Source organism: Nothobranchius furzeri, chromosome 9 (assembly GCF_043380555.1).
Source record: "Nothobranchius furzeri strain GRZ-AD chromosome 9, NfurGRZ-RIMD1, whole genome shotgun sequence".
In the NCBI taxonomy this organism is placed as follows: Eukaryota; Metazoa; Chordata; class Actinopteri; order Cyprinodontiformes; family Nothobranchiidae; genus Nothobranchius; species Nothobranchius furzeri.
The window spans coordinates 46,676,289-46,697,955 of NC_091749.1; the positions used below are offsets into that span (position 1 = coordinate 46,676,289).

At 39.6% G+C, this 21,667-nt stretch overlaps 1 protein-coding gene across 2 annotated transcripts; it reads left to right on the forward strand.

Annotated features, from left to right (window-relative positions):
- Positions 1–446: 446 nt before the first annotated feature.
- Positions 447–19,835, forward strand: LOC107381784 (uncharacterized). Of its 2 annotated transcripts, none has more exons than XM_015953668.3 (15): positions 447–535; positions 1,403–1,586; positions 1,663–1,853; positions 2,580–2,684; positions 3,366–3,504; positions 7,816–7,966; positions 10,340–10,472; positions 15,683–15,835; positions 16,382–16,419; positions 16,536–16,565; positions 16,664–16,830; positions 17,850–18,313; positions 18,426–18,525; positions 18,861–19,191; positions 19,435–19,835. In XM_015953668.3, exons 2-15 carry the CDS (start codon positions 1,467–1,469, stop codon positions 19,515–19,517), a joined length of 2,205 nt encoding a protein of 734 aa, XP_015809154.1. In that variant the 5' UTR covers positions 447–535; positions 1,403–1,466; the 3' UTR covers positions 19,518–19,835. The 2 variants fall into 2 exon arrangements, with proteins under 2 accessions (XP_015809154.1, XP_070411008.1); XM_070554907.1 differs by having other exon boundaries at positions 459–535; positions 1,435–1,586.
- Positions 19,836–21,667: the final 1,832 nt, after the last annotated feature.

The window sequence follows — 21,667 nt, forward strand, 5'->3', positions numbered from 1 at the left end:
TGGCTATATTGGTCGCTGATTTGTTTTTGTATTGTTTTTGAATGTCAGAAATGTATATTTGTGAATGTGGAGATGTTATATTGGTTTCACTGGTAAAAATAAATAATTGCAATGGGTATATATTTGTTTTTTGTTGCCTAATAATTATGCACAGTAATAGTCACCTGCACACACAGATATCCCCCTAAAATAGCTCAAACTACAAACTACTTCCAAAAACATTCAGCTTTGATATTAATGAGCTGTTTGGGTTCACTGAGAACATGGTTGTTGTTGAATAATAAAATTATTCCTCAAAAATACAACTTGCCTAATAATTCTGCACTCCCTGTATTTTGTAAATAAATACAGGAAACGGCTCTTGTCGAAGCTGTCCTCTTTGTCGTACAGCTATTGTGCTTTTAGAACAACCTCTGGTTCAGCCAGTTAAACTCCATTCTGCAATGCTGAGCAGCGCCTTTAACTTCCAGTTACAAAGGAACAACTCGTTCTCTAATTAAATTGGACTTAAAGCGAGGGAGACCAGTAACTAAAGGTGAATATGTTTTATGTCATATGTTCTGTTTTGGTTCTGTTTACAATAAGAAACTGGTGTAGCTGTACTGATGAGGTTTGATGATGGCACAAAGTCAAACTTGACTTCGATTTTAGTGACACTTGATTTTTTTTAAATACATTCAGAAAAATAAGACATTTATTGTAGTGATTTAGGGAAATGAATCCAGATATGTGATTTTCTTAAATTACCCTTTCCTCTTGAAATAATGTGGAGTTTTTACTGGAGCAGATTTACTTCGTGACTAATCGTGTTTGAAACAATTTTATTTCTGAAGACTTGAATCTTTTTATAACAAGTTCAGATTTAAGCACCTTTGATCTTCACTTATCACAGCTGAACTGTCAAAGCTCTGTCAAATATCTTTATCATTTAAACTAAAGTGATCGGTTATTGCAGCTGTAAAATTATATTAAAACAGTATTAGTCCCTACATACATTTTTACATAAAATTTGATTTTATTCATAAATGACAAGCCTCTAGTCATTATGGCTATGATACTAAAAAGCAATCAACTCGGTCAGACCTTATTCAAGTAAAAGGTTTCTAAAAAATCTGAGAAAACTCAAAGCAAATTCTGTTTATTGAATCAATTAAATGTTAGATATTTATCATATTTTATTAGACAATTAATACATTTTATAATGAAAAACTGTAATTTCACATTGAGTTGCTTTTCTTTGCCTTAGCTAATGAAATCAGTTCAGGTGCTGCACTGTTCAGAGAACATTTATTTGTGTGTTTACCACACTCCTGCAGTTCCTGTTTTATGGTTAGAGTTTTACCCCCGGTGCTCACCCGTGGTTATTCCCTTCCCTTTGTGTTCCATATGACCTGGGACATAGCTGAGCTTTATGGTCATTTGATTGTCCCTGAGGTCCAGTCTCCTTGTCTGGCTGATGAGCTGAGATGCTGGACAGAGTCCTGCTGCAGGTTCTGACTCTTCTTCTCCTGAGTCGGGCCTCCAGGGCCTCCTCTCTGGGGCTCACCGTCCAGATTGCGCCTTTGGACACTGATGGAGGTAAAACGGTGAGTACAACTGTGTGTTTTGTTTCAGGAATATTTGCAGGTAAAAGACGGTATCCCTGTTTTTTCCTTTTTGCAGGTTCGGGCTCATTTTAGCGTCATCGCTCCTACTCCCTGTCCCGACTTATCATCAGTCTGTGCAGCAGGAGAGGACTGTCAGGCTCACCTCATGTCATTACCATTCATCTACACCAAACCCAGTCCTCAGTGGTGTGTCCGTCAGTGGCAGAAGACAGTCCCCAGTGACTACAAAGCCCTCCTCGCTTTAGGGTAAGAGACCTACACTTATTGTATCAAGTATTCTCTAAACGTGCAGCAGATCACACTGGAATGTAAAACAGTCCACTGACATTGAGTGTTGTTATTAGAGTGGTTTTGAGCTGATCTGCAGAAACGCACAAAACGTTTAACAGTTAATTTGGAAAAAACACACTAAAGCCTTTAAGATGCAGTTAGATACTTCTAAAGTTGTACATAATAGGACAAAAACAGTTCCGTATTTTATTTCATAAATATAATCAGATGCTTCTGAGCAGGTGTACTTTAAGCAAGAGCTAAAAACTCTGAAGCATCCAGGTGTTCATGCAGAAGAGAGCTTCAAAACAAACAGGAATCTGTCATTTTACTTGATGAAGTACCAGCTGGTGCACGACTCTGAGGGAAGTCCAAGAGCTCCTTCACAGATTCGACCCAGTTACAACAGAAGGCTGAACCAGCAATGGCTGGTTTGGAAAGTTTACCCAATCCAGGTTTTCTTCACAATGACATCAAAAGAAACATCATAAATCCTAAAATGATGCACTTAAGTTTTCACACATTGCTTCTTGATTTCTTTGTTTTTATTCTGTGAATATCTATTTTTCTAAATACCAGAACCTGCAGATGACCAGAAGATTAAAATATTGTCTTCCAAGACCCATATTTTCATTTTTACCTAGATAATCTCAAATGAAACACAATTCAGTTTTAAACAAACACCTCTTCTTTTCTTTGCAGGCCCAGCACGCAGTTTTTTGTATCTATAAATGCAGTACCAAAGACCCGGGCTAATAATGGGAAACTCAACCAACCTGCCTATGTGGCTCTGCCTCCTCCACTAAGGTAACACACACACACAAACGTGCACAAACATACTTACATCTCTATTTCTTGAGTAACATAAGGATTTAAAGAATGTACTACCTTTCACTAGGTTATAAGCTTATACATTAAATATATACACTCAAAAATAAAAACGCAATAATTTTGTTTTTGCTCCCATTTTTCATGAGCTGAACTTAAAACACCTGAAACTTTTTCTTTTGATCAAACTGCGCATGGTGGTCTTTTATTGTGGGCAGTCTAAGGCACACCTGTACATCATTCATGCTGCCTAATCAGCCCCTTGGTATGCCACGCCTGTGGGGTGGGATGGATTATCTTGGTAAAGAAAGAGTGCTCACTAACACACATGTAGACAGATTTCAGAACAATATTTGAGAGTCATGGGTGTTTTCGCGCATGTAGACAAGGTTTAAGGTGTTTAAGTTCAGCTCGTGAGAAATGGGAGAAAAAGCAAAAGTGTTGCGTTTATATTTTTGTTCTGTGTGTGTGTGTGAGTGTGTGTATTTGTATGTATGTATATATATATATATATATATATATATATATATATATATATACATATATATATATATATATATATATATATATATATATATATATATATATATATAGTGATTTCTTGGGAAAACAGAGCATTTAAGTTTAACAGTAATTTTGTTTGCTCTGCTGTTGGACCAGGGCCCGTCAGAACTGTCCTGTTGACTTCAGTCTGTCAGTGAAAGACCTGGACGGGGACAGGGTGCGATGCCGCTTTGCCCGCGCAGACAGGGGAGAATGTCAGAACGGTACTCAGCATGCTTTCATAAAACTGGATGAGGTAACTCTAAACACCAGCCTTTCATAAACAAAAAAAACATTCATTTAAGCAAAAGGAGTTAGCTTATGTTGATTAAAGGGAGAATTATGGGATGAATATTAGTTACATTTTGAAGAAAAACTTTTTTTAAAGCAGAAAAATCTAACTTGAGTCTGTCTCGGACCGGTGTCCGGTGACAAGGGGAGGAGCTGGTGAGTAGGAATGATGCGAAGATAAAACCTAAAACTGGTGCAGTGAAGTAGAAACACAGGAGAAAGTAAAGGAGAAAACCTCAAATGAAGAACAAAACGTGCCTCCTCTGAGTGGACAAAAATGCACTGCCTATTCCAACAGCACCTTGTGACTTTTATCTTTAAAAGTGTTATACAAGTAAACTTCATTTTATACCATGTAAAATCATGTTGCAGCTCTATGCTTCTTTGTTGTTTTTACACAACTGGGATTTGCAAATAGAAAAACATGCATTGCAGATGCATGGATCAAATAAATAAAGAGCTTCTTCAAATAGCAAATTATCATCTCACACGTCATCAGAATACAGAACTGGTGCTGGCAGGGCCTGTTTTCAGATTTTCTCTCGTTTTGCAGTAAGATGTATTTTCTCTTAAGAATAAAGGAGCAAAGGTGTTAATTAATGCTGATTCATCTGCAGCCTGCATCACACATTCCTCCAGTGGCTGTAAATTGCTTACATGTGAAACTGGAAAAAATCAGAATATGATGAAAAAGTCCATTTATTTCAGTAATCCAGTTTAGACTGAGAGACCATCTAAGGCAAACCTGGGCATTTTACGGCCCGCGGGCCACATACGGCCCTTTGGTTGACTTTGACTGGCCCGCGTAAGGTTAATTGGAAATTACAAAATAAATGTATTTTCTCATTTTACCTCATGCATGGACTAAGGCTGCATTGCTTTTATTTTGAAGTTGTTTTTTACGTGCACAATGACGCAATACGCATAGCAACAAGTGCCCGCGGTTGACATGGTGATTGTAGCCCCCAGAAATGTCCGCTCATGCAAAAAAAAGAAAGATAGATGCCGAATGCAGGATTTTCAACAAAAATTGGACTGCTAAGTACTTTTTTTACAAAGTCAGAGGTAAAGCCGTGTGTTTGGTTTGCGGGGAGATTGCCATGTTTAAGGACTACAATTTGAGTCGGCATTACGACAAGAAACACTCAGAAAAATACAAGAACTTGTCTGATGCTGAGAGGGCACGGACATCCGAAGCTTTGCTAGCAAAGTTGCAAAAGCAGCAAGGCTTTTTTACTAAGCTTCACACATCCAGGGATGCAGCAACCAGGACCAGCTTTGTGATGTCCCACAAAATAGCTAAAAACAGCAAGCCGTTTTCGGAGCGAGAGTTTGTCAGAGAGTGCATGGTGCACTCTGCCGCACTAATATGCCCTGAAAAAAAGGCGCATTTGAGCAAATTCCGCTGTCCAGGTGAACGGTGACCAGGAGGACTGAGGACATTGGGAACCTGGAGCTTCAGCTGCAACGTGAAGTGGCAAGTTTTGACTTTTTCTCATTGGCCTTAGACGAGAGCTGTGATGTCCGCGACACAGCCCAGCTGCTCGTATTTGTCCGGGGGATAACGGGCTTCAATTTCACAGAGGAGCTGGCAGCAATGCGGTCGATGAAAGGGACAACGACAGGGAGTGATCTTTTTACAGAGGTAAATGTGTGCATGGACACTCTGGGATTTAAATGGGAGAGACTGTCAGATGTCACAACAGACGGTTGTCCAAATCTTACAGGGAAAATTTCGGACTTTTGAAACACATGCAAGATAAAGTGACAGAAATCGATGCAGATCAAAAATTGGTGTTTTTGCATTGTATTATACACCAACATGTGTTGTGCAAGTCAGTGCTAAAAATCAACCATGTTACTGATGTTGTTACTAAAATAATAAACTTCATCAGGGCCGGGCAATGAATCACAGTTTGTGGCTCTTTTGGAGGACTCCACACAGCTGTCAGATGGCTCAGCCTGGGGAAAGTGCTGAAGAGGGTTTGGGACTTGAAAGCAGAGATTCAAGAGTTTTGCGAGAGGAAAGGCAAAGACATTCCAGAGCTCTCAGATGAGGACTGGATGGCAGATTTTGCATTTGCTGTTGATGTGACTGCACCGATGAATGAACTGAACACCAAACTGCAAGGCAAGGACCTTTTTGTTCATGAAATGCACAGCCTCGTGAAGGCCTTCATGAGAAAGCTGCAGTTTCTTTCAAGTCAACTGGAGAGCAACACTCTCACTCACATGCAAACCCTGAACGAAGTCACACCATCAGCTGATCACCTCAGCAGGTACTCATCCATGTTAGGAGCATTACATGGTGAGTTTTCAAGGGGTTTTGAAGATCTCAGAACAATCGAGGATGAAATGCACATGATTTCCTCTCCCTTTACCTGCAGTGTGGATAATGCACCAAGTGATGGGCAGCTGGAACTCATTGACCTGCAGTCTGATGCAGTACTGGCAGAGCACTTTAAGTCAGGATCTCTGCTGGATTTCTACTCTTCTCTTAAGGAGAACTTTCCAAACCTGAGGAGACATGCTCAGAAGATGTTGGTTCTCTTCGGCTCTACCTACATTTGTGAACAAACATTTTCAATGATGAAGTTTATAAAATCCAGGTATAGATCCTCTCTCACTGATGATCATTTGTCAGCTGTGCTTCGCATCTCCACCTCAGACATCCAACCTGACTTTGATGCACTCGTTAAAGCCCAGCAGAGACTAGATTTCTCTCACTGAATAAGAAAAAAATCGCTTAAAAACACAAAATAAGGTGTTAGGACCAAAAATGTAGGCAACTAGCAGTGAACTGGGACACTTTTATTTGAAACCTCTTTCTCAAGATCACAGTTCAGTGATTTTATTTTACAGACAATACTGTGTGTCTGTAGAATGCTAAGAACCTCTTTCCAACAATATTTGAAACTCAAAATGTGTTTTGGAGTGAATGTGACTGAAACTGTTAACTAATATAAGTCACAAATGTTTAACAAAAACCAAATGTGCACACTTTGTTTATCATTGCCTTGGGAAATTTGAATAAATCACATTTTTGTAAGCCAACCTCACTTTTTCCTTTTTGCTCATTTATAACATATAGTCTACTCTTACCAGCTTGAAAAAACAATGGTATTTACTGCTTTTTATAAGGAAATACCATTAATATTATGCATAATTGACTTCAGCCTTTTGGCCTGGCCCTCCACAATATTTTCTGTTTCTCATGTGGCCCCATGGAAAAAATAATTGCCCACCCCTGATCTAAGGGCTCAGGAACCCTTTGGAGGTGTTCTGGATTCATTGGCTGATTAGAGTGTGACACTTTTGAGTCTTCCTCCCCTGCAAATGTCCAAACTGTCTCAGTCTTGCTTCTCTAACTTTGCTTCCAAACCGCTTCTTCTGATGTACTCATTTCTAATTCTATCCATTTTAGTCACTCCCAATAAAAATCTGCCCTACCACCTCCAGCTCTGCCTACCATGTTTTTCGTTGTGCCATCATTTCATCTGTCTCCTCTCCTGTCTATAGCATAATAATTTATGTATTCTCTAAACAGAAAATATGATCAGTTTAGAGAAAACTAAACATTTAAACTAGCTCACTTTAGACCACAGCAGATCACATATTTGGTATTTAACAAAACACACTATTAACCCATCAAATTATAAGAAAAACAAACCATATACTTGCCTGTTTAGAGAAACACACAGTTTAGTCGTTTAAAAAGCTGTCAAATAATCATTACACAATAATAACAACAATGACCCATAACAGGGCTGACCTGGATTCTAACATATGTTTTGCTCAATTCAACCAAATTGATTTGCTGCTAAACTAAATTTAACAATGGCTGAAAGGCAAATACAATGTTTATAATAATCGAGCAGCCCTAATCTATAATATTGAACCTTTAATCTAATTGTTTGAGGTTTTCAATTTAGGGTTTCTATGAGCTGTAAGCCATAATCATCCCAACTATAATAAATAAAGGCTTGAAGTATCTGGCGTTGTATGTAATGAGTCTATCTTGTTTTTCTGTTTGACCTTTTAAGTTGAATTACTGAAATAAATTAACTTTTCCACTATATTCAGATTTTTTGTGTTTCACCTGTACTGTAAATGCATAAATTAATTAATATGATTTTTTTTTACTAAATTCACTGTTTAGTTTCTCCTGACAGCATTTAAAAGGTGCTTTTACTTTTTTATTGTCTTATTCAGCCTTTGAGTCTTATTTACTGAAAATATTCCCTCATTGACCTGTTCTGCTCACATTCCTCACCAGGAGAATTGCGTTCTATCATACACGGGAAACGCGGTGCCGGGACAGTATTTTATCTTCCTGATGGCAGAAGACCTGATCCCTGTACCCACCATAAGCCGGGTTCAAGACATCTCTCCCCTCAGCTCTGTCCCCGTGCACCTCTCTCTCAGTGGTGAGTCTCTTGTTCACATACAGTTGTGACAAAGTTGCTGAGCCATGAGAACATCAGATGACCACCCACACATCAAATAATGTGTTATTGTTTATTTGACAGAAGCTGGGTCTAGTTGCATAAAACTTTGTGAACCAACTGATGCTGTGGTTAAAAAATTAATTACATCTCTATTAAACAATATTCTGGCCTTTTAGATGTGTTTTTGTGTACAGCTCTATGAGGTGCCATTTGTAAAGTCAAACAGTCATAACTTAACAGCAAGGTTTTTGGGTTAGCTTATCATAAAAAATGGGAGTTTATTTTTCAAAGTCATATTTTCACCATGTTATAATACATTTATAAATGGTAAAGATCCCAAATAAATATTTAGTTAACAAGCTAAATATTTAATTTAGAGGTAAACAATTATCATGCAAACTAAATATTTTGGTCAGACAAAAAATATTTAGTTTGTAAAATAAACATTTAATTTACTAACTAAATTATTAATTTGGAGCTATATTTAGTTTATAAACAAAATATTTAGCTCCAAATTAAATATCTATTTTCCTAAATTGTTTTATATAGCTCCTAATCATGACAAGAGTCGTCTCAAGGCACTTCACAAAGTTCATTTCAGTGAAAAGTTTCCTGTGTAAGGAACCCAGCAGATTACATCAAGTCACTGACTGGTTTCAGTGTCTTTACAGCAATCCTAATACTAAGCAAGAATGTAGTGACAGTGGAGAGGAAACCTCCCTTTTAGCAGGAAGAAACCCAATAATGTAATCTATTTAAAAGCGTCTTTCAGGGGACACATGGACACTTAACAGCAATAAAACAGTAACAAAGAAATCGAGTTAAAAACAGCAAAAATCACACACAGAGGTCTAAAAATACAAACTAGCTAGAATCCTGGCTCAGTATAAACCCTAATTTATACATCTCCGTCTGCATCGGGATGGAGACTCGCAACGCTTTTATACGTCCATGCGAGCCTGCTGGAGAGCCCTCGCAAGGACAGACGGAGTTGAGCTCTCTTTTCTAAACATCCAGCGAGACAGAGAACGCAAGCTTGTGATTGGTCAGGATGCCGCTGTCTTCTACAGCACCGCCATTGCTCCCTCAAAATCCTAAGGAGAGCCAACGATATCTAGCGGCAGACACGAAGCAGCTTTAAGAATACCTCGCTGAAAAAAAAAATATATGAACATTTTATTACCCCGTGACTGGAGTAGTGAAACGATGCACAGCAAGTGTTTCATTCATGGACGGAAATGACGGGAAACGTGGGTTTATAGGTGGCGAGCGCATGAAAAGGTGGAGGAGAATGAGGGACAAATTTGTCTGTGTTAAAAAGTCTCTTAAATACAAAAAACAAAATAGAAAACATCTTGAACCGGATACATGACAGGATACCACAGAACAGCGCTACGCCCTCTGTTGTCCTGGCGGGGAATTGCTTTGCAACACTCTCCAGGAGACGGAGAAGTATGAGAGCAAAACGTCTTTGTCCGTGCGTGTGTGCATGCGTGTCTCTCCCTTGTGGAGTTGACGGAGAAGTATAAATTAGGCTTAAGCAGCCATCCGCCATTTTCACCAAGTAGTGTTTCTATGCCTACATTGTGATTTCTCAGTATATATTCTCTTTAGTAAAAGGTAAACTTTAATATCTTAGTGAATCTATAATTAATTCAACAGGTGAACTAGTAGTAGCACATTCAATGTCAAAGAGAGTAAAATGTTATTATCGGGAGACGGAGAATGTTAAGTGGTAATGGAAAAGCTCAGCAGAAAACCATTGCAACTTCTTCTGAGGAGAAAAAAATTAAAAAAATAAAGTTAAAAGCTGAAAAGGCAGGACATAATGCGATTGTATCATACGTTTTGAACCAGTTTAGTTTAGTCTTCAGCTATTAGACAGGTGAATTCACATTTTACTCTAGTTTACTTTGGTTTAAAGAAAAATATAAAGCTGCAAAGCAAGCCCCACCCCCATGAGTCTAAAGTGCTGATTTGGTGAGTTTGAATGCACAGCTCTGTTTTAGTCATGCATTTCATCTATGGTCTCATCTGCCAACATGCTTCACAAATCTTCTGGTTTGTACACATACAACTTTGAAATCCTAAGCTGAGCTATTGTGGAGATTTTTTGAGACATGAAAGGCTTTCCCAGCAATTCTTCTAAACAGCCCATGTGTAGAAGCACAACTATGCAGCTTTGAAGCTCAGTAGTTATAGCATTTATATTATTTTTGTTTCAATCTTCATCTTCTCTAAATCATGTTAGAATGGCAAATCTCAAATTGCTTAAATATGTTTTTATTTGTAAATTGACCTGATTTAAAAGACTACCCTGATAGTTTCAGAAGCATCTCTTTTGTCCTTTAGTGGAAGAGTGGACGTCTAGCTGCAGTAACGAACCACCGGCAACACGAGGAACCCCTGAGAAGAACGCTGTGCTGTATGCCTTGCCGTACCAGGAGGTGAAATTCAGTACAACCTATAATTCAGACCTGGAGAGGTGTGTCATTAATCAGAAACTATGACTTTTTACACAGAGTTCACATAATATCTGTAAAGAGAAGATCTCACATCTCATCTTATTTGACACTTAGACGTGCAGTAGCATCTTGTGGCCAGTCTGATTGTGTTTTGCTGCACATTTTAGATGTAAAAGCAAATGATTCTTAACTGAATCAACCGTCTCTGTTGGCTCTGGACAGTTTTAGAGGATTTTTCTGCAGTTTTCAGATATAAAGCTATTGAAAAATGCAATGCTAAGTCATGACTAAATGTTGACTGGGACAAATATTCCTATATTGAAACTTGTCTGTTCAAACAAAACTCAAAGTTTTCTAACTTTTTCCATCTGTGTTCTAGCTAATAAATTATTTCAAAGCTGTGATTAGTAACCAGATTATGTCCAACAAAACTGAAAGCTGTAAGTTTAGCTTACCCTTTGCCTACTCATGCTGTTGTGCAGAAGAAGAAAAAAATGACATGTGCGTGCAACACGGGTAACAGATTAAAAACAGAGCTCTTTGGAGAAATATTTGGAGTTTTTTCCTTAGATGAGAAGTAAAAACTTCTTCCAAAAACACAAAAATTCCCATTGTCTTTGATTTGATTTGTTAGGATTGTTACGCTGTTGATCAGTGGCTCCCAAGGGCAAGGGTATGACTTCACTCTCAGTCATGAGACTGAAAAGATACGTAGATGTGCCCTATCCTGATTCTCGAGGTTAGTGTTTTAGTTTTCCTGCTCCAACACACCTGCTTCAGTGGTTAAATCACCCTTTCAGTAGGTCATCAACTCAGCAGGAGCCTGCAAGTCAGGAGTGCTGAAGATGGATAATGGTCCTCTGGGACCAGGGTTGGACACCACTGCTCTGAAACTCAAAATTATTCCTAACAACCTTTTTTACCATAAATATTTCAAAAACTAAAAACATACATAAATATAAGTTGCATTAGAAGAATTATTAAATCCTGATTCCTTTAGATATTTTGCAATGTTCAATTCAATTCAAGTTTATTTATATAGCGCCAAATCACGACAAGCGTCGTCTCAAGGCACTTCACATAGTAAACATTCCAATACAGGTCAGTTCATTAAGCCAATCAGTAAAAAGTTTCCTATATAAGGAACCCAGCAAATTGCATCAAGTCACTGACTGGTGACTTTACAGCAATTCTCTTACTAAGCAAGCATTTAGCAACAGTGGAGAAGAAGACTCCCTTTTAACAGGAAGAAACCTCCAGAGGATCCTGGCTCAGTATAAGCAGCCATCCACCATGACTCACTGGGGATCGAGAAGACGTTGCAGTAACACGCATACACCAACACCAACCCACCCACATCCACACACACAACATATATACCAAGTAATGTTTCTGTGGTTACATTGTGACTTCTTAGTAAATATTCTATTTGGTGAGAGATAAACTATTGTATTTTTCCTAGTGAATCTATAATTAAACGGGTAAACTAGCACTAGCACATTCAATGTCAAGGAAAGTAAAATGTTATCAGGAAAGGGAGAATGTTTAAGTGGTTAGTAGCAGTGTTCAAGCCGATGGCTTCCATGAGACCACCACAGTTCAGCAGAACATCATTGTAGCATCTGGGTAGAAAAACACTTGGAGAAAAAATAAAGTTAACAGCTGAAATAACAGGAAATAATACAGTTTAAGAGCAAAATGTTGAAGAAAGTAGTAGAGTGTGGAAAGTGGTCAGTGTATCCTCCAGCAGTCTAAGCCTATAGCAGCATAACTACAGAGATAACTCTGGATAACCTAGCCTTTTAGATGGAGGCAAGTTAGAGGCAGGGCAAGGGAGAGCCATCTTTACCGACTGTACACTCCACCTCCCTCTACTCCCCCACTTGTCCAGATCTAGGCTAACATCAGATTTTAACCATAGGCCCTATCAAATAAAAATGTTTTAAGCTTAGTCTTAAAAGTAGACAAGGTGCTTGCCTCACGGACTAAAGCTGTGAGCTGGTTCCGCAAAAGAGGAGCCTGATAGCTAAAAGATCTGCCTCCCATCCTAAGTTTAGATATTCTTGGAACCACCAGTAGACCTGCAGTCTGAGAGCGAAGTGCTCGGTTAGGAACATATGGAACAATCAGGTCACTGATGTATGATGGAGCTTGATTATTAAGAGCTTTATATGTGAGAAGGAGGATTTTAAAATCTATTCTGAATTTAACAGGTAGCCAAGCCAATTACACAGTTCAGCCAGATGCAATTTCATTTAATCTTGTGGATCAGCAGCTAAAACCTTCGGGAACCTCTGAGAATGAGAGTCCGTGTTTCTCATGCAAAGATCTCTAATGCTGAGATTCCAGACTCTTTTGTAATCGAACTATATTCAAAAACAGTATGTAACTTTTGTTTGCACACACCCTTTGTGGAGGCTAAGATGTGTCCAAAGTGTGATTTATGCAAGATGTGATGGTTTTGGTTTATAACTATGGCGTTTAAAGCGTGCCACAACCCGTGCACGCGCATTGGGTCCACAGCGCGCGTGTGAACGGGACTCGCGAGCGCAAATATACATGGCAGCGCGCGTGTGAACGGGACTCGCGAGCGGAAATATACATGGCGAGAAGTGATTTGTGCACTGAGAGGGAGCAAACTGTGTCTGTGAGCGCACAAGGATGTGCACATGTGACAAACCTGCGTGCGTATGGCGTTTAAAGCGTGCCACAACCCGTGCACGCGCATTGGGTCCACAGCGCGCGTGTGAACGGGACTCGCGAGCGAAAATATACATGGCAGCGCGCGCGTGAACGGGACTCGCGAGCGAAAATATACATGGCGAGAGGTCATTTGTGCACTGAGAGGGAGCAAACTGTGTCTGTGAGCGCACAAGGATGTGCACAAGTGACAAACCTGCGTGCGCACGTTGCCAACGAGCACATGGCAGAGGAAAACGTGCGCGCGCGGCAGCCTCTCTGCGCGCTCGGCAGCCTCTGCGCGCTCGGTTTCTAATTCCGCTCGCTCGGCTGTGAGGAGTTTTGGCACTCTGGAGGCGTGGCCTGTGGCAGATCTTCCCTGTCCTCTGATTGGTTAGTTTACCCCGCACTTTACTCTCTACCTATCTATATAAAAAAATCTGAGATTCAGCAGTTGCTGTCATAGCTCAGCTGGGAGAACGGGTGACTCTCACTCTGGAGGATCCAGGTTCGAGTCTGGCCGAGGAACATCAAGTTGATGTCATAATTTTCTTTCCTAATTCCTGTGATGTTATTTTACAGTTGTGACCGTTCAACTGTCATTAAACGTCCGAATGTTTGCTGGGCAGTGTTTTAAAAAGTGCACATAAGCTAGATGGTTTTAACCAGGTAAAAATAGACTTGTGGGTGTAGGTATGTTCAAGTTTAAAAAGTTCTTGCCTCATTAATGTATTGTTTATTTTTTTCAGCATTTAATTGACAAATTATCCTTTCAAATAATTAATTGATGAGTTACATAATTGTCCATTTAGAATTGTTGAATGGACTGAGTCAAGTTTGGTGCACTTTATATATTTCAAAACATGTTTTTTTTTAATTATGCATATAAATAATTTTAATGTTAATTTATTGAAATATTTCTATTTTTTCATTACCTCACCCTTGTTTTGACAAAAACAAGACCTTGCTGGATAATATCACGGAGAAACTATTTGTTCACAGTACTTGGCTCAGTGAGGATCTGTGTACCAAAGGAGGAGATACTCAGAAATCTGTCTGCAGATTGTTACAACCCAGACTGGAAGTGGTGGGCTGTAATAAGAAAGGAGACCAAACAGAGGAGTGGGGGTTCAACAACTGATTTATTTAACCAAAGTAATGATTTACTAAACTTTGGTTAAATAAATCAGATGTTGAACCCCCCACTCCTCTGTTTGGTCTCCTTTCTTATTACAGCCCACCACTTCCAGTCTGGGTTGTAACAATCTGCAGACAGATTTCTGAGTATCTCCTCATTTGGTACACAGATCCTCACTGAGCCAAGTACTGTGAACAAATAGTTTCTCCGTGATATTATCCAGCAAGGTCTTGTTTTTGTCAAAACAAGGGTGAGGTAATGAAAAAATAGAAATATTTCAATAAATTAACATTAAAATTATTTATATGCATAATTAAAAAAAACATGTTTTGAAATATATAAAGTGCACCAAACTTGACTCAGTCCATTCAACAATTCTAAATGGACAATTATGTAACTCATCAATTAATTATTTGAAAGGATAATTTGTCAATTAAATGCTGAAAAAAATAAACAATACATTAATGAGGCAAGAACTTTTTAAACTTGAACATACCTACACCCACAAGTCTATTTTTACCTGGTTAAAACCATCTAGCTTATGTGCACTTTTTAAAACACTGCCCAGCAAACATTCGGACGTTTATTGACAGTTGAACGGTCACAACTGTAAAATAATATCACAGGAATTAGGAAAGAATAATGACATCAACTCTATGTTCCTTGGCCTGACTCGAACCTAGATCCTCTGGAGTGAGAGTCGCCCGCTCTCCCAGATGAGCTATGACAGCAACTGCTGAATCTCAGATTTTTTTATATAGATAGGTAGAGAGTAAAGTGCGGGGTAAACTAACCAATCAGAGGACAGGGAAGATCTGCCACAGGCCACGCCTCCAGAGTGCCAAAACTCCTCACAGCCGAGCGAGCGGAATTAGAAACCGAGCGCGCAGAGGCTGCCGAGCGCGCAGAGAGGCTGTCGCGCGCGCACGTTTTCCTCTGCCGTGTGCTCGTTGGCAACGCGCGCACGCAGGTTTGTCACTTGTGCACATCCTTGTGCGCTCACAGACACAGTTTTCTCCCTCTCAGTGCACAAATGACCTCTCGCCATGTATATTTTCGCTCGCGAGTCCCGTTCACGCGCGCGCTGCCATGTATATTTTCGCTCGCGAGTCCCGTTCACACGCGCGCTGTGGACCCAATGCGCGTGCGCGGGTTGTGGCACGGGTCTGACGCGATATATAACCATCTACCTAGTTGTGGACTGCCACTTCACTGAAAAGCATGCTGATGGAGCTTCAGGGCTTCATTTGCATCAACTAAAGTAGAACATTACTGCTGAGCGCCCATTAAACCAACGTGCACCCTCTACAGTATATCTTTACCCTACAGACATTAAAACAAGCTTTCGGTTTCTTAGAAGGGAACACAGCAGGTACTTAAATGAAAGCTAAAGCTTTCTCTCTATGATTTCAGTGTTTTGGAGATAGCAGTGGTCGGCCCGCCAGACCTGTACAGGGTCAACTTTGCATCAGTCGGCCACTCAGCGACGTTGACCATGGCCTGGATCCGCTCCGAAAACAACCTGACACGACTATTGCCCATCTGTTTTGTTGCAAACACCAACAGGTTTGTTATTCCTTCATGACACTTGATATTTAGTGAGCTCAACAAAACACAGAAACAACTTTGACACCACAAATACTGAGTATGCCCACAACATGGCCTGGATGTTGAACAAATCTACCATCTAATTATAACTGTATAAATGTCAAAAGTGTCTGCAGATTATCGATGCATGTCTGAAAGGGAAAACGTTTAAAGAGCTGGATTATAGAAGCTTATTTTAACAAGAGATTGAGTGAAATTAAGCAATGAAATAAAATAAACTTCAAAAGTTTAATGACATTTGTTTTATGCTTTGTCACCAGAAATGTTAAAAAATAGATTTACTAAATGCAACTTTGAAAGTTTGCATCAAACAGGCAGAATCACCAAGATGCTACAATAAAAAATGTTCATATTTACTTATTTTTGCCTGTGTGGTGAGTCTCTGTGGACATAAATCATGTTTTCATTACAAAATTGTTTATTTTTGTATCCTATTGCAGTACCAGTCACACTGGCACATAAAGCACCTGGGTTTGGTGTGATCTGTTTTTCTTGTCTTTCCAGTTTGCAGTCGGAGCTGCGGTGTGTGTGGCTGTTCCAGAGTAAGTCGTCCTGCTTCCTATAAACGTAAAAAAAGCAATGTTCTGCTAGAACATAGTGAACAACTACTCCTCTCTGACATGGTTCGTATAAAAATTGCTTTTTTAAATCCTTACAGAGAGAATGAAGACTCTTCCTGCTGGAACAGGTTTAGTAAATACACTGAGTAAATACATTTGTGATGTCATGTGAAGAGTGTGTTAAACTTGCGGGTGTATAAACTCGTGAAGAATCTTCTGCTTGTAGAGCTGACATGTGGGGAGACGGAGATGGTGCTGGTGCTCCCGGTGGCCTCCCTTACTGAAATCAGCCTGCCTGAACTGCAGCTCAACAGCCCCACCTGTTCCGTCACCTACAACAGCACATACCTGACGGCACACATCTCCTTCGGCAGCTGTGGCACAAGGGCTGTGGTAAAATACTCCTTTTGTTTTAGTCGTTCTTTCCACCAGAAGCATACTTTACCAACCATAACTAATTAGCATAAAATAGAAAATCCCTTTATTTCCCCTCATTGGGGAACTTTCACACATACATACCAATTTTTCTTTGACTGGCCAGACACCAACAGAAAACGTACCAGATAATCAAAGGCATCTTACAGGAAGGAATGTGTAGGAATTACCAGATTCGGATCGTCCAATGTTGTGGAATTATTGAGTTTTAGCCAAATGTGTCAAATTTTGAAATCGTTGTAATGTGCCACCTCATATGATTGGCATTCTGAGTGTGTTTCATGACCCCCATCAACAAACACAACATTTTAGCTGAAAATTGGTGAAACTGAGTTAAAGCCTTTTTTTGTGATTGCTATATTTGGGTAGTTCTGGCAGCCATCTTAAATCAGACAGAAACCAACAGTAGACCATTTGAAGATTTACATTAACCGAGTTTCATTCAAATATATCTGCCAATGAACTGACAGGGTTGCCCCTCGTCGGTAATGTGAAGCAGTGATTTTTAATATGAAAGATGCCATAATATGTTAAAAAAAATATTCGTCTTCTAATACGGTACGGATGACTCGGCTTCTAGCATGCTAACATTTAGCATGCTAGAAGCATCTGTATAATTGACTGAGTTAGAAACATTTGCAGACTATTCAATTGACTGTGGCAGCCTTCTTGAATTGGGTTAATTCAAAATCTTAGTCAATGCTAGACGTACACGTGATGATTACTTTCAGACTGATTCATTAAAATCGGTCCATTTGTTCATATTTAATACCTCTTTAGACAATTGGACACACAAACACATCAGTTCTGCCTCACATGCTCTACAAAGTGAGTTACTTTTTAAAATTATTAGTTACAGTCTAAAACATCATGTTTAAACACACTGGATACATTCATCCTAAATTTATAAAACACATGACAAACTACCCACAGTCTAATTTCTCACAATTTTTTGTTATTTATTTTAATTTCCCCAGCACTCTGGTTCGGAGCTGGTTTACACCAACACTCTGAAGAGTGTGCGTCCCTACACCATGATCAGCCGCAGACCTTCCCTCATCCTCCCCATGGCTTGTCGAATCCGAGCGGTCCAGGTTAAGGGACCACACTTAGCCATTAGCATACCAACAGAGAGAGAGACCTTTGGCGACATCCGTTTTTGGATAGAATTTCACCTCCCGGGGCAGGGGCCCCTGGCCAGATTCACATCCACGCCCCAGTTTCGCTCCAACTTTCTGCCACTGGGAAGAGCCCGTCGGCAGGTGGTTGTAGGAACAGGCAGCAACACCACCACTGACATCACGATTGGAGACAAGCTCAAACAGCTGGACCTCTACGTGGTGTCCAACTGCAGCGTTGATCGAGCTGAGTTGGTAGTGAGCAGTTGTATAGAGTCCGAGACGGAGGACTTTGCTAACAGCCAACCTATCTTGAGACAAGGGTCAGTGCCACATCATCTCATGTTGAAGAACACATATACTCCATAAACCCCTTCTTGTTTTGAAGCACATTACATTAACAACAAATGCTTTTTCTCTCAATTTCCTTTTCAGGTGTATAGTTTCCAATGACACGTTAGAGGTGATCACAACAACCACAACGTCCAAGGTTTTTCGTCTTTTTATTGACAAAATGGTCAACTCTGGATCAACGGTTTGTGTTATTGTGCACACACACACATACACACACACACACACACACACACACACACACACACACACACACACACACACACACACACATTATCAGTGTGAGATTCTGAAACTCAGTTCTGTGTACTGTTGAGGAAATTCATGCAAAAATGTTGAGCCTAGTTTCCAGTAAGTAAGTAACAATCACTTTGAATGAAACTGAAATATCAGTAAGTTTATATGAGATACAGGAAATAAAAATGTAAATTTGGGTATTTTCACCATCCTTTTGTTTTATTTTTATACTTTGAATGTACATTTCTTCTTACTGTGAAAAATGTCCCCTTACACTCACAGATGTATGTTGAATGTGTGGTTAACCTGTGCATTACCACCATGCCTTCGGACAAGTGCCCTGACCTGTGTACCGGCACCAGCAGTTCCTCCCTCCCTCTGGTTGAAAGTGTGTTTACCAGAACATACACTGTCCGCTCTGGACCCGTCAGCCTCCTCGCCAACCCTCCTGCTCAAACCACAGAGAACTTCACAACACTAAACAATAATGCAGAGACGACCACTCCTACACCCACAACTAGCAAAGTTACCACCCCAGCTTCTTCATCAACTAGTTCTCCAACATCTAACGGTGCAGTTATTACATCCACCTCCAGGCCTACTACATCACATGGTAAGGAGATAGTTTCTGTGCTTCATTGGTGTTTTTAATTTCTGCTAAATCATGTCAAAATAAAGTATATGTTTTATTTAAAATGCATTTCCTCTTGTTTGTTTTAATTGAAAACTAAGAATCGAAAAACAACTGTAAGGCATAGTTTTACTGGCTTGTTTTTATTTTTAAGCTATATTTGTCCCATACTGGTGTAAAAGAACATCCACATGGCTGAAAATTATCTGGTTTCTCCTTGCTCAGGTCCAGGATTGGCCACATCTACAACAACAGGCGTAATTCTGACAACTGTTCTCATGTTTCTTTGGGTAAACATATTTTCCTGAACACGCTGCTGGACAAGGATCTATTGTTGCATTTAAACATGAAATATCCCACTGGTCATTCCAGAGCTGTTTGGGTTTAGCCAAACTGCTCAAGGACTTTTTGTGTTTCTTATTATAACATCAGATAAACTGAAATGCTATCAAAAATGGTTTATCCTCTCTGCAATGTGATTTTTTTTTGCTTCACTCCAGAGGCACCTAGATAGTTGTCAGGTCGATGGACTTTATTGCATCTTTTATTCATTTTTCTTCTAATTCTCAATACCACCTTATTGTTTTTAACAAGTGATAAGAATAAAAATGTTTTCTTTGCTCCCATTGGCTACTTCTGTTATTTTTGAAAAGGCAACAACATTCAGGACATTGTCGTTAAGGGTAGGTAGGTACTAAGATAGTGTACTTTTGCAATTGCCTTAAATATTGGATGAGACTCAATTTCCCAGTTTGAAGATGATATTTTCAACATTAAACGTGTTTTCACAATGTGCTTTCATCTTTACTTAATATATGAATTTTGGATTTTTAATCTAATTCTATACCAAACTCTTGGCACACCAAACACCAAACATGTACATTTTAAAAATAGTAAAATAGTTCTAAATTCATTAAAAATGTGAAGCAATCTGAATGAAACAATTACATGTCATGGAATTGGCCTCAAGATTTCTTAGTTTAGATTTTAAACACTCCACAAAATTAATTCTGTCATTCAGTTTTAATAATGTTGCAAAACATAAAACATGGATGACTTAACCTACAAATATAAACTGAGTTAACACATAAATGTTTTACTGAACATTTCTTTTTTTTACCCCATGTCCTGTCTGAATGTAAAGCAATCATAATTGATGTCTGCGTGCAGAAAACAAGCCATACAGTTTTACTCTCACAGGTGGAGCGTTATAGAACCTTTATTAGAAATGCTTCTGGTTGTTTTAAATCCCAACGGAAACAGACATTAAAAAGAAAGGAGGCACAGGAAAGAGGGGAAACAAGTTAACAAAAATAAACAATAAAGGATGTACAATGGACTGATAGAGAGAAGGGGGACATGCAAAAATACAACAGAATGGAAATATAGCTGTGCCAACAACATGAGCATGTATAACAGTAGCAATTTTTGCTGAAAAGCACACGGAAATATTCATAGTGCATTTAGTGCCAACCACAGCCTTAGGTTATCTGTCAGAAACACCTGAGTCCATACTTGTGAGAGCACCATGTGAGCATCTGTGTGTGTGTGTGTACACACGCTTTTGTATGTAAGGTTTCTCTATAGGAATGTCCAATATTGAGTGTGACGGGCCACAGACCTGCCTCCAAAGACCCACGGAAGATGGAGGAGATCGAAGCCCAACAGATCCTGACGTCTCCCCCACAGCCGGAGCAGTCCCAGCCCAGTCTTTCCAAAGGAATTTAGTGATGAAGGAGTCCAGAGACCTGAACCTGGTAGATGGTGGCTTGCTTGGGATTATTGAGAATACGTAATTGATTCTTGGTAAAACCATTATTTTAATTGTGACAACCCTCCCCATGAGTGATATCGGTAGCGACTTCCAAGTGTGGTTGACTGAAATGGGCTGCCCACTCTCAAGCATTGAGCATGAGACACACTCACGCCACACCTGAGGTGTGTGACACCTCCAATCTCTCACGCTGAAGAATGAACACCCCCAGCTCTTACGGTCAGCGTTTGGGGGCACAAACGCACAATTTGCAGAGAGGATAAAACATTTTTGATAGCATTTCAGTTTATCTGATGTGCCCCCAACAGTTTGTGCACAATATCGCACCCTCACGCTTTGAAAAGTTCAAAAGCTGGCAGCCCTGCAGTGGTAGAGTCGCGTTGCTGATGTCCAGTCCTGGGTGAGATGTCCAAATATCAGGACTGTCGAAAGTGATATGTAGTTTAGTTTTGTTAAATCTACCAGCCTGGGAGAGACATTAATGCTGAAGTATGTAATATTCCCTAACTCCAGTTTTAAGGAAACTGAGAAAAAAACTTAATTGGGAGAACTGTAAATTTTAACCAGTTTATCGACTAACTTAAAACACTTGAAAAAGAGTTTATCAATTCAATTGCTTGGGAGAGAGAGGATTAGGAATGCTGGAGGAAAAATAGCACATCATCTTCATAAAGACTGATGTTA

Bases quoted from the DNA above. Each gene is read 5' to 3' on its own strand.
- LOC107381784 (XM_015953668.3), top strand. From the start codon at position 1,467: ATGCTGGACAGAGTCCTGCTGCAGGTTCTGACTCTTCTTCTCCTGAGT. The intron at 1,587-1,662 runs GTGAGTACAACT...TCCTTTTTGCAG, and splicing joins ACACTGATGGAGGTAAAACG to GTTCGGGCTCATTTTAGCGT. The intron at 18,314-18,425 runs GTCAGTGCCACA...TTTCCTTTTCAG, and splicing joins CAACCTATCTTGAGACAAGG to GTGTATAGTTTCCAATGACA.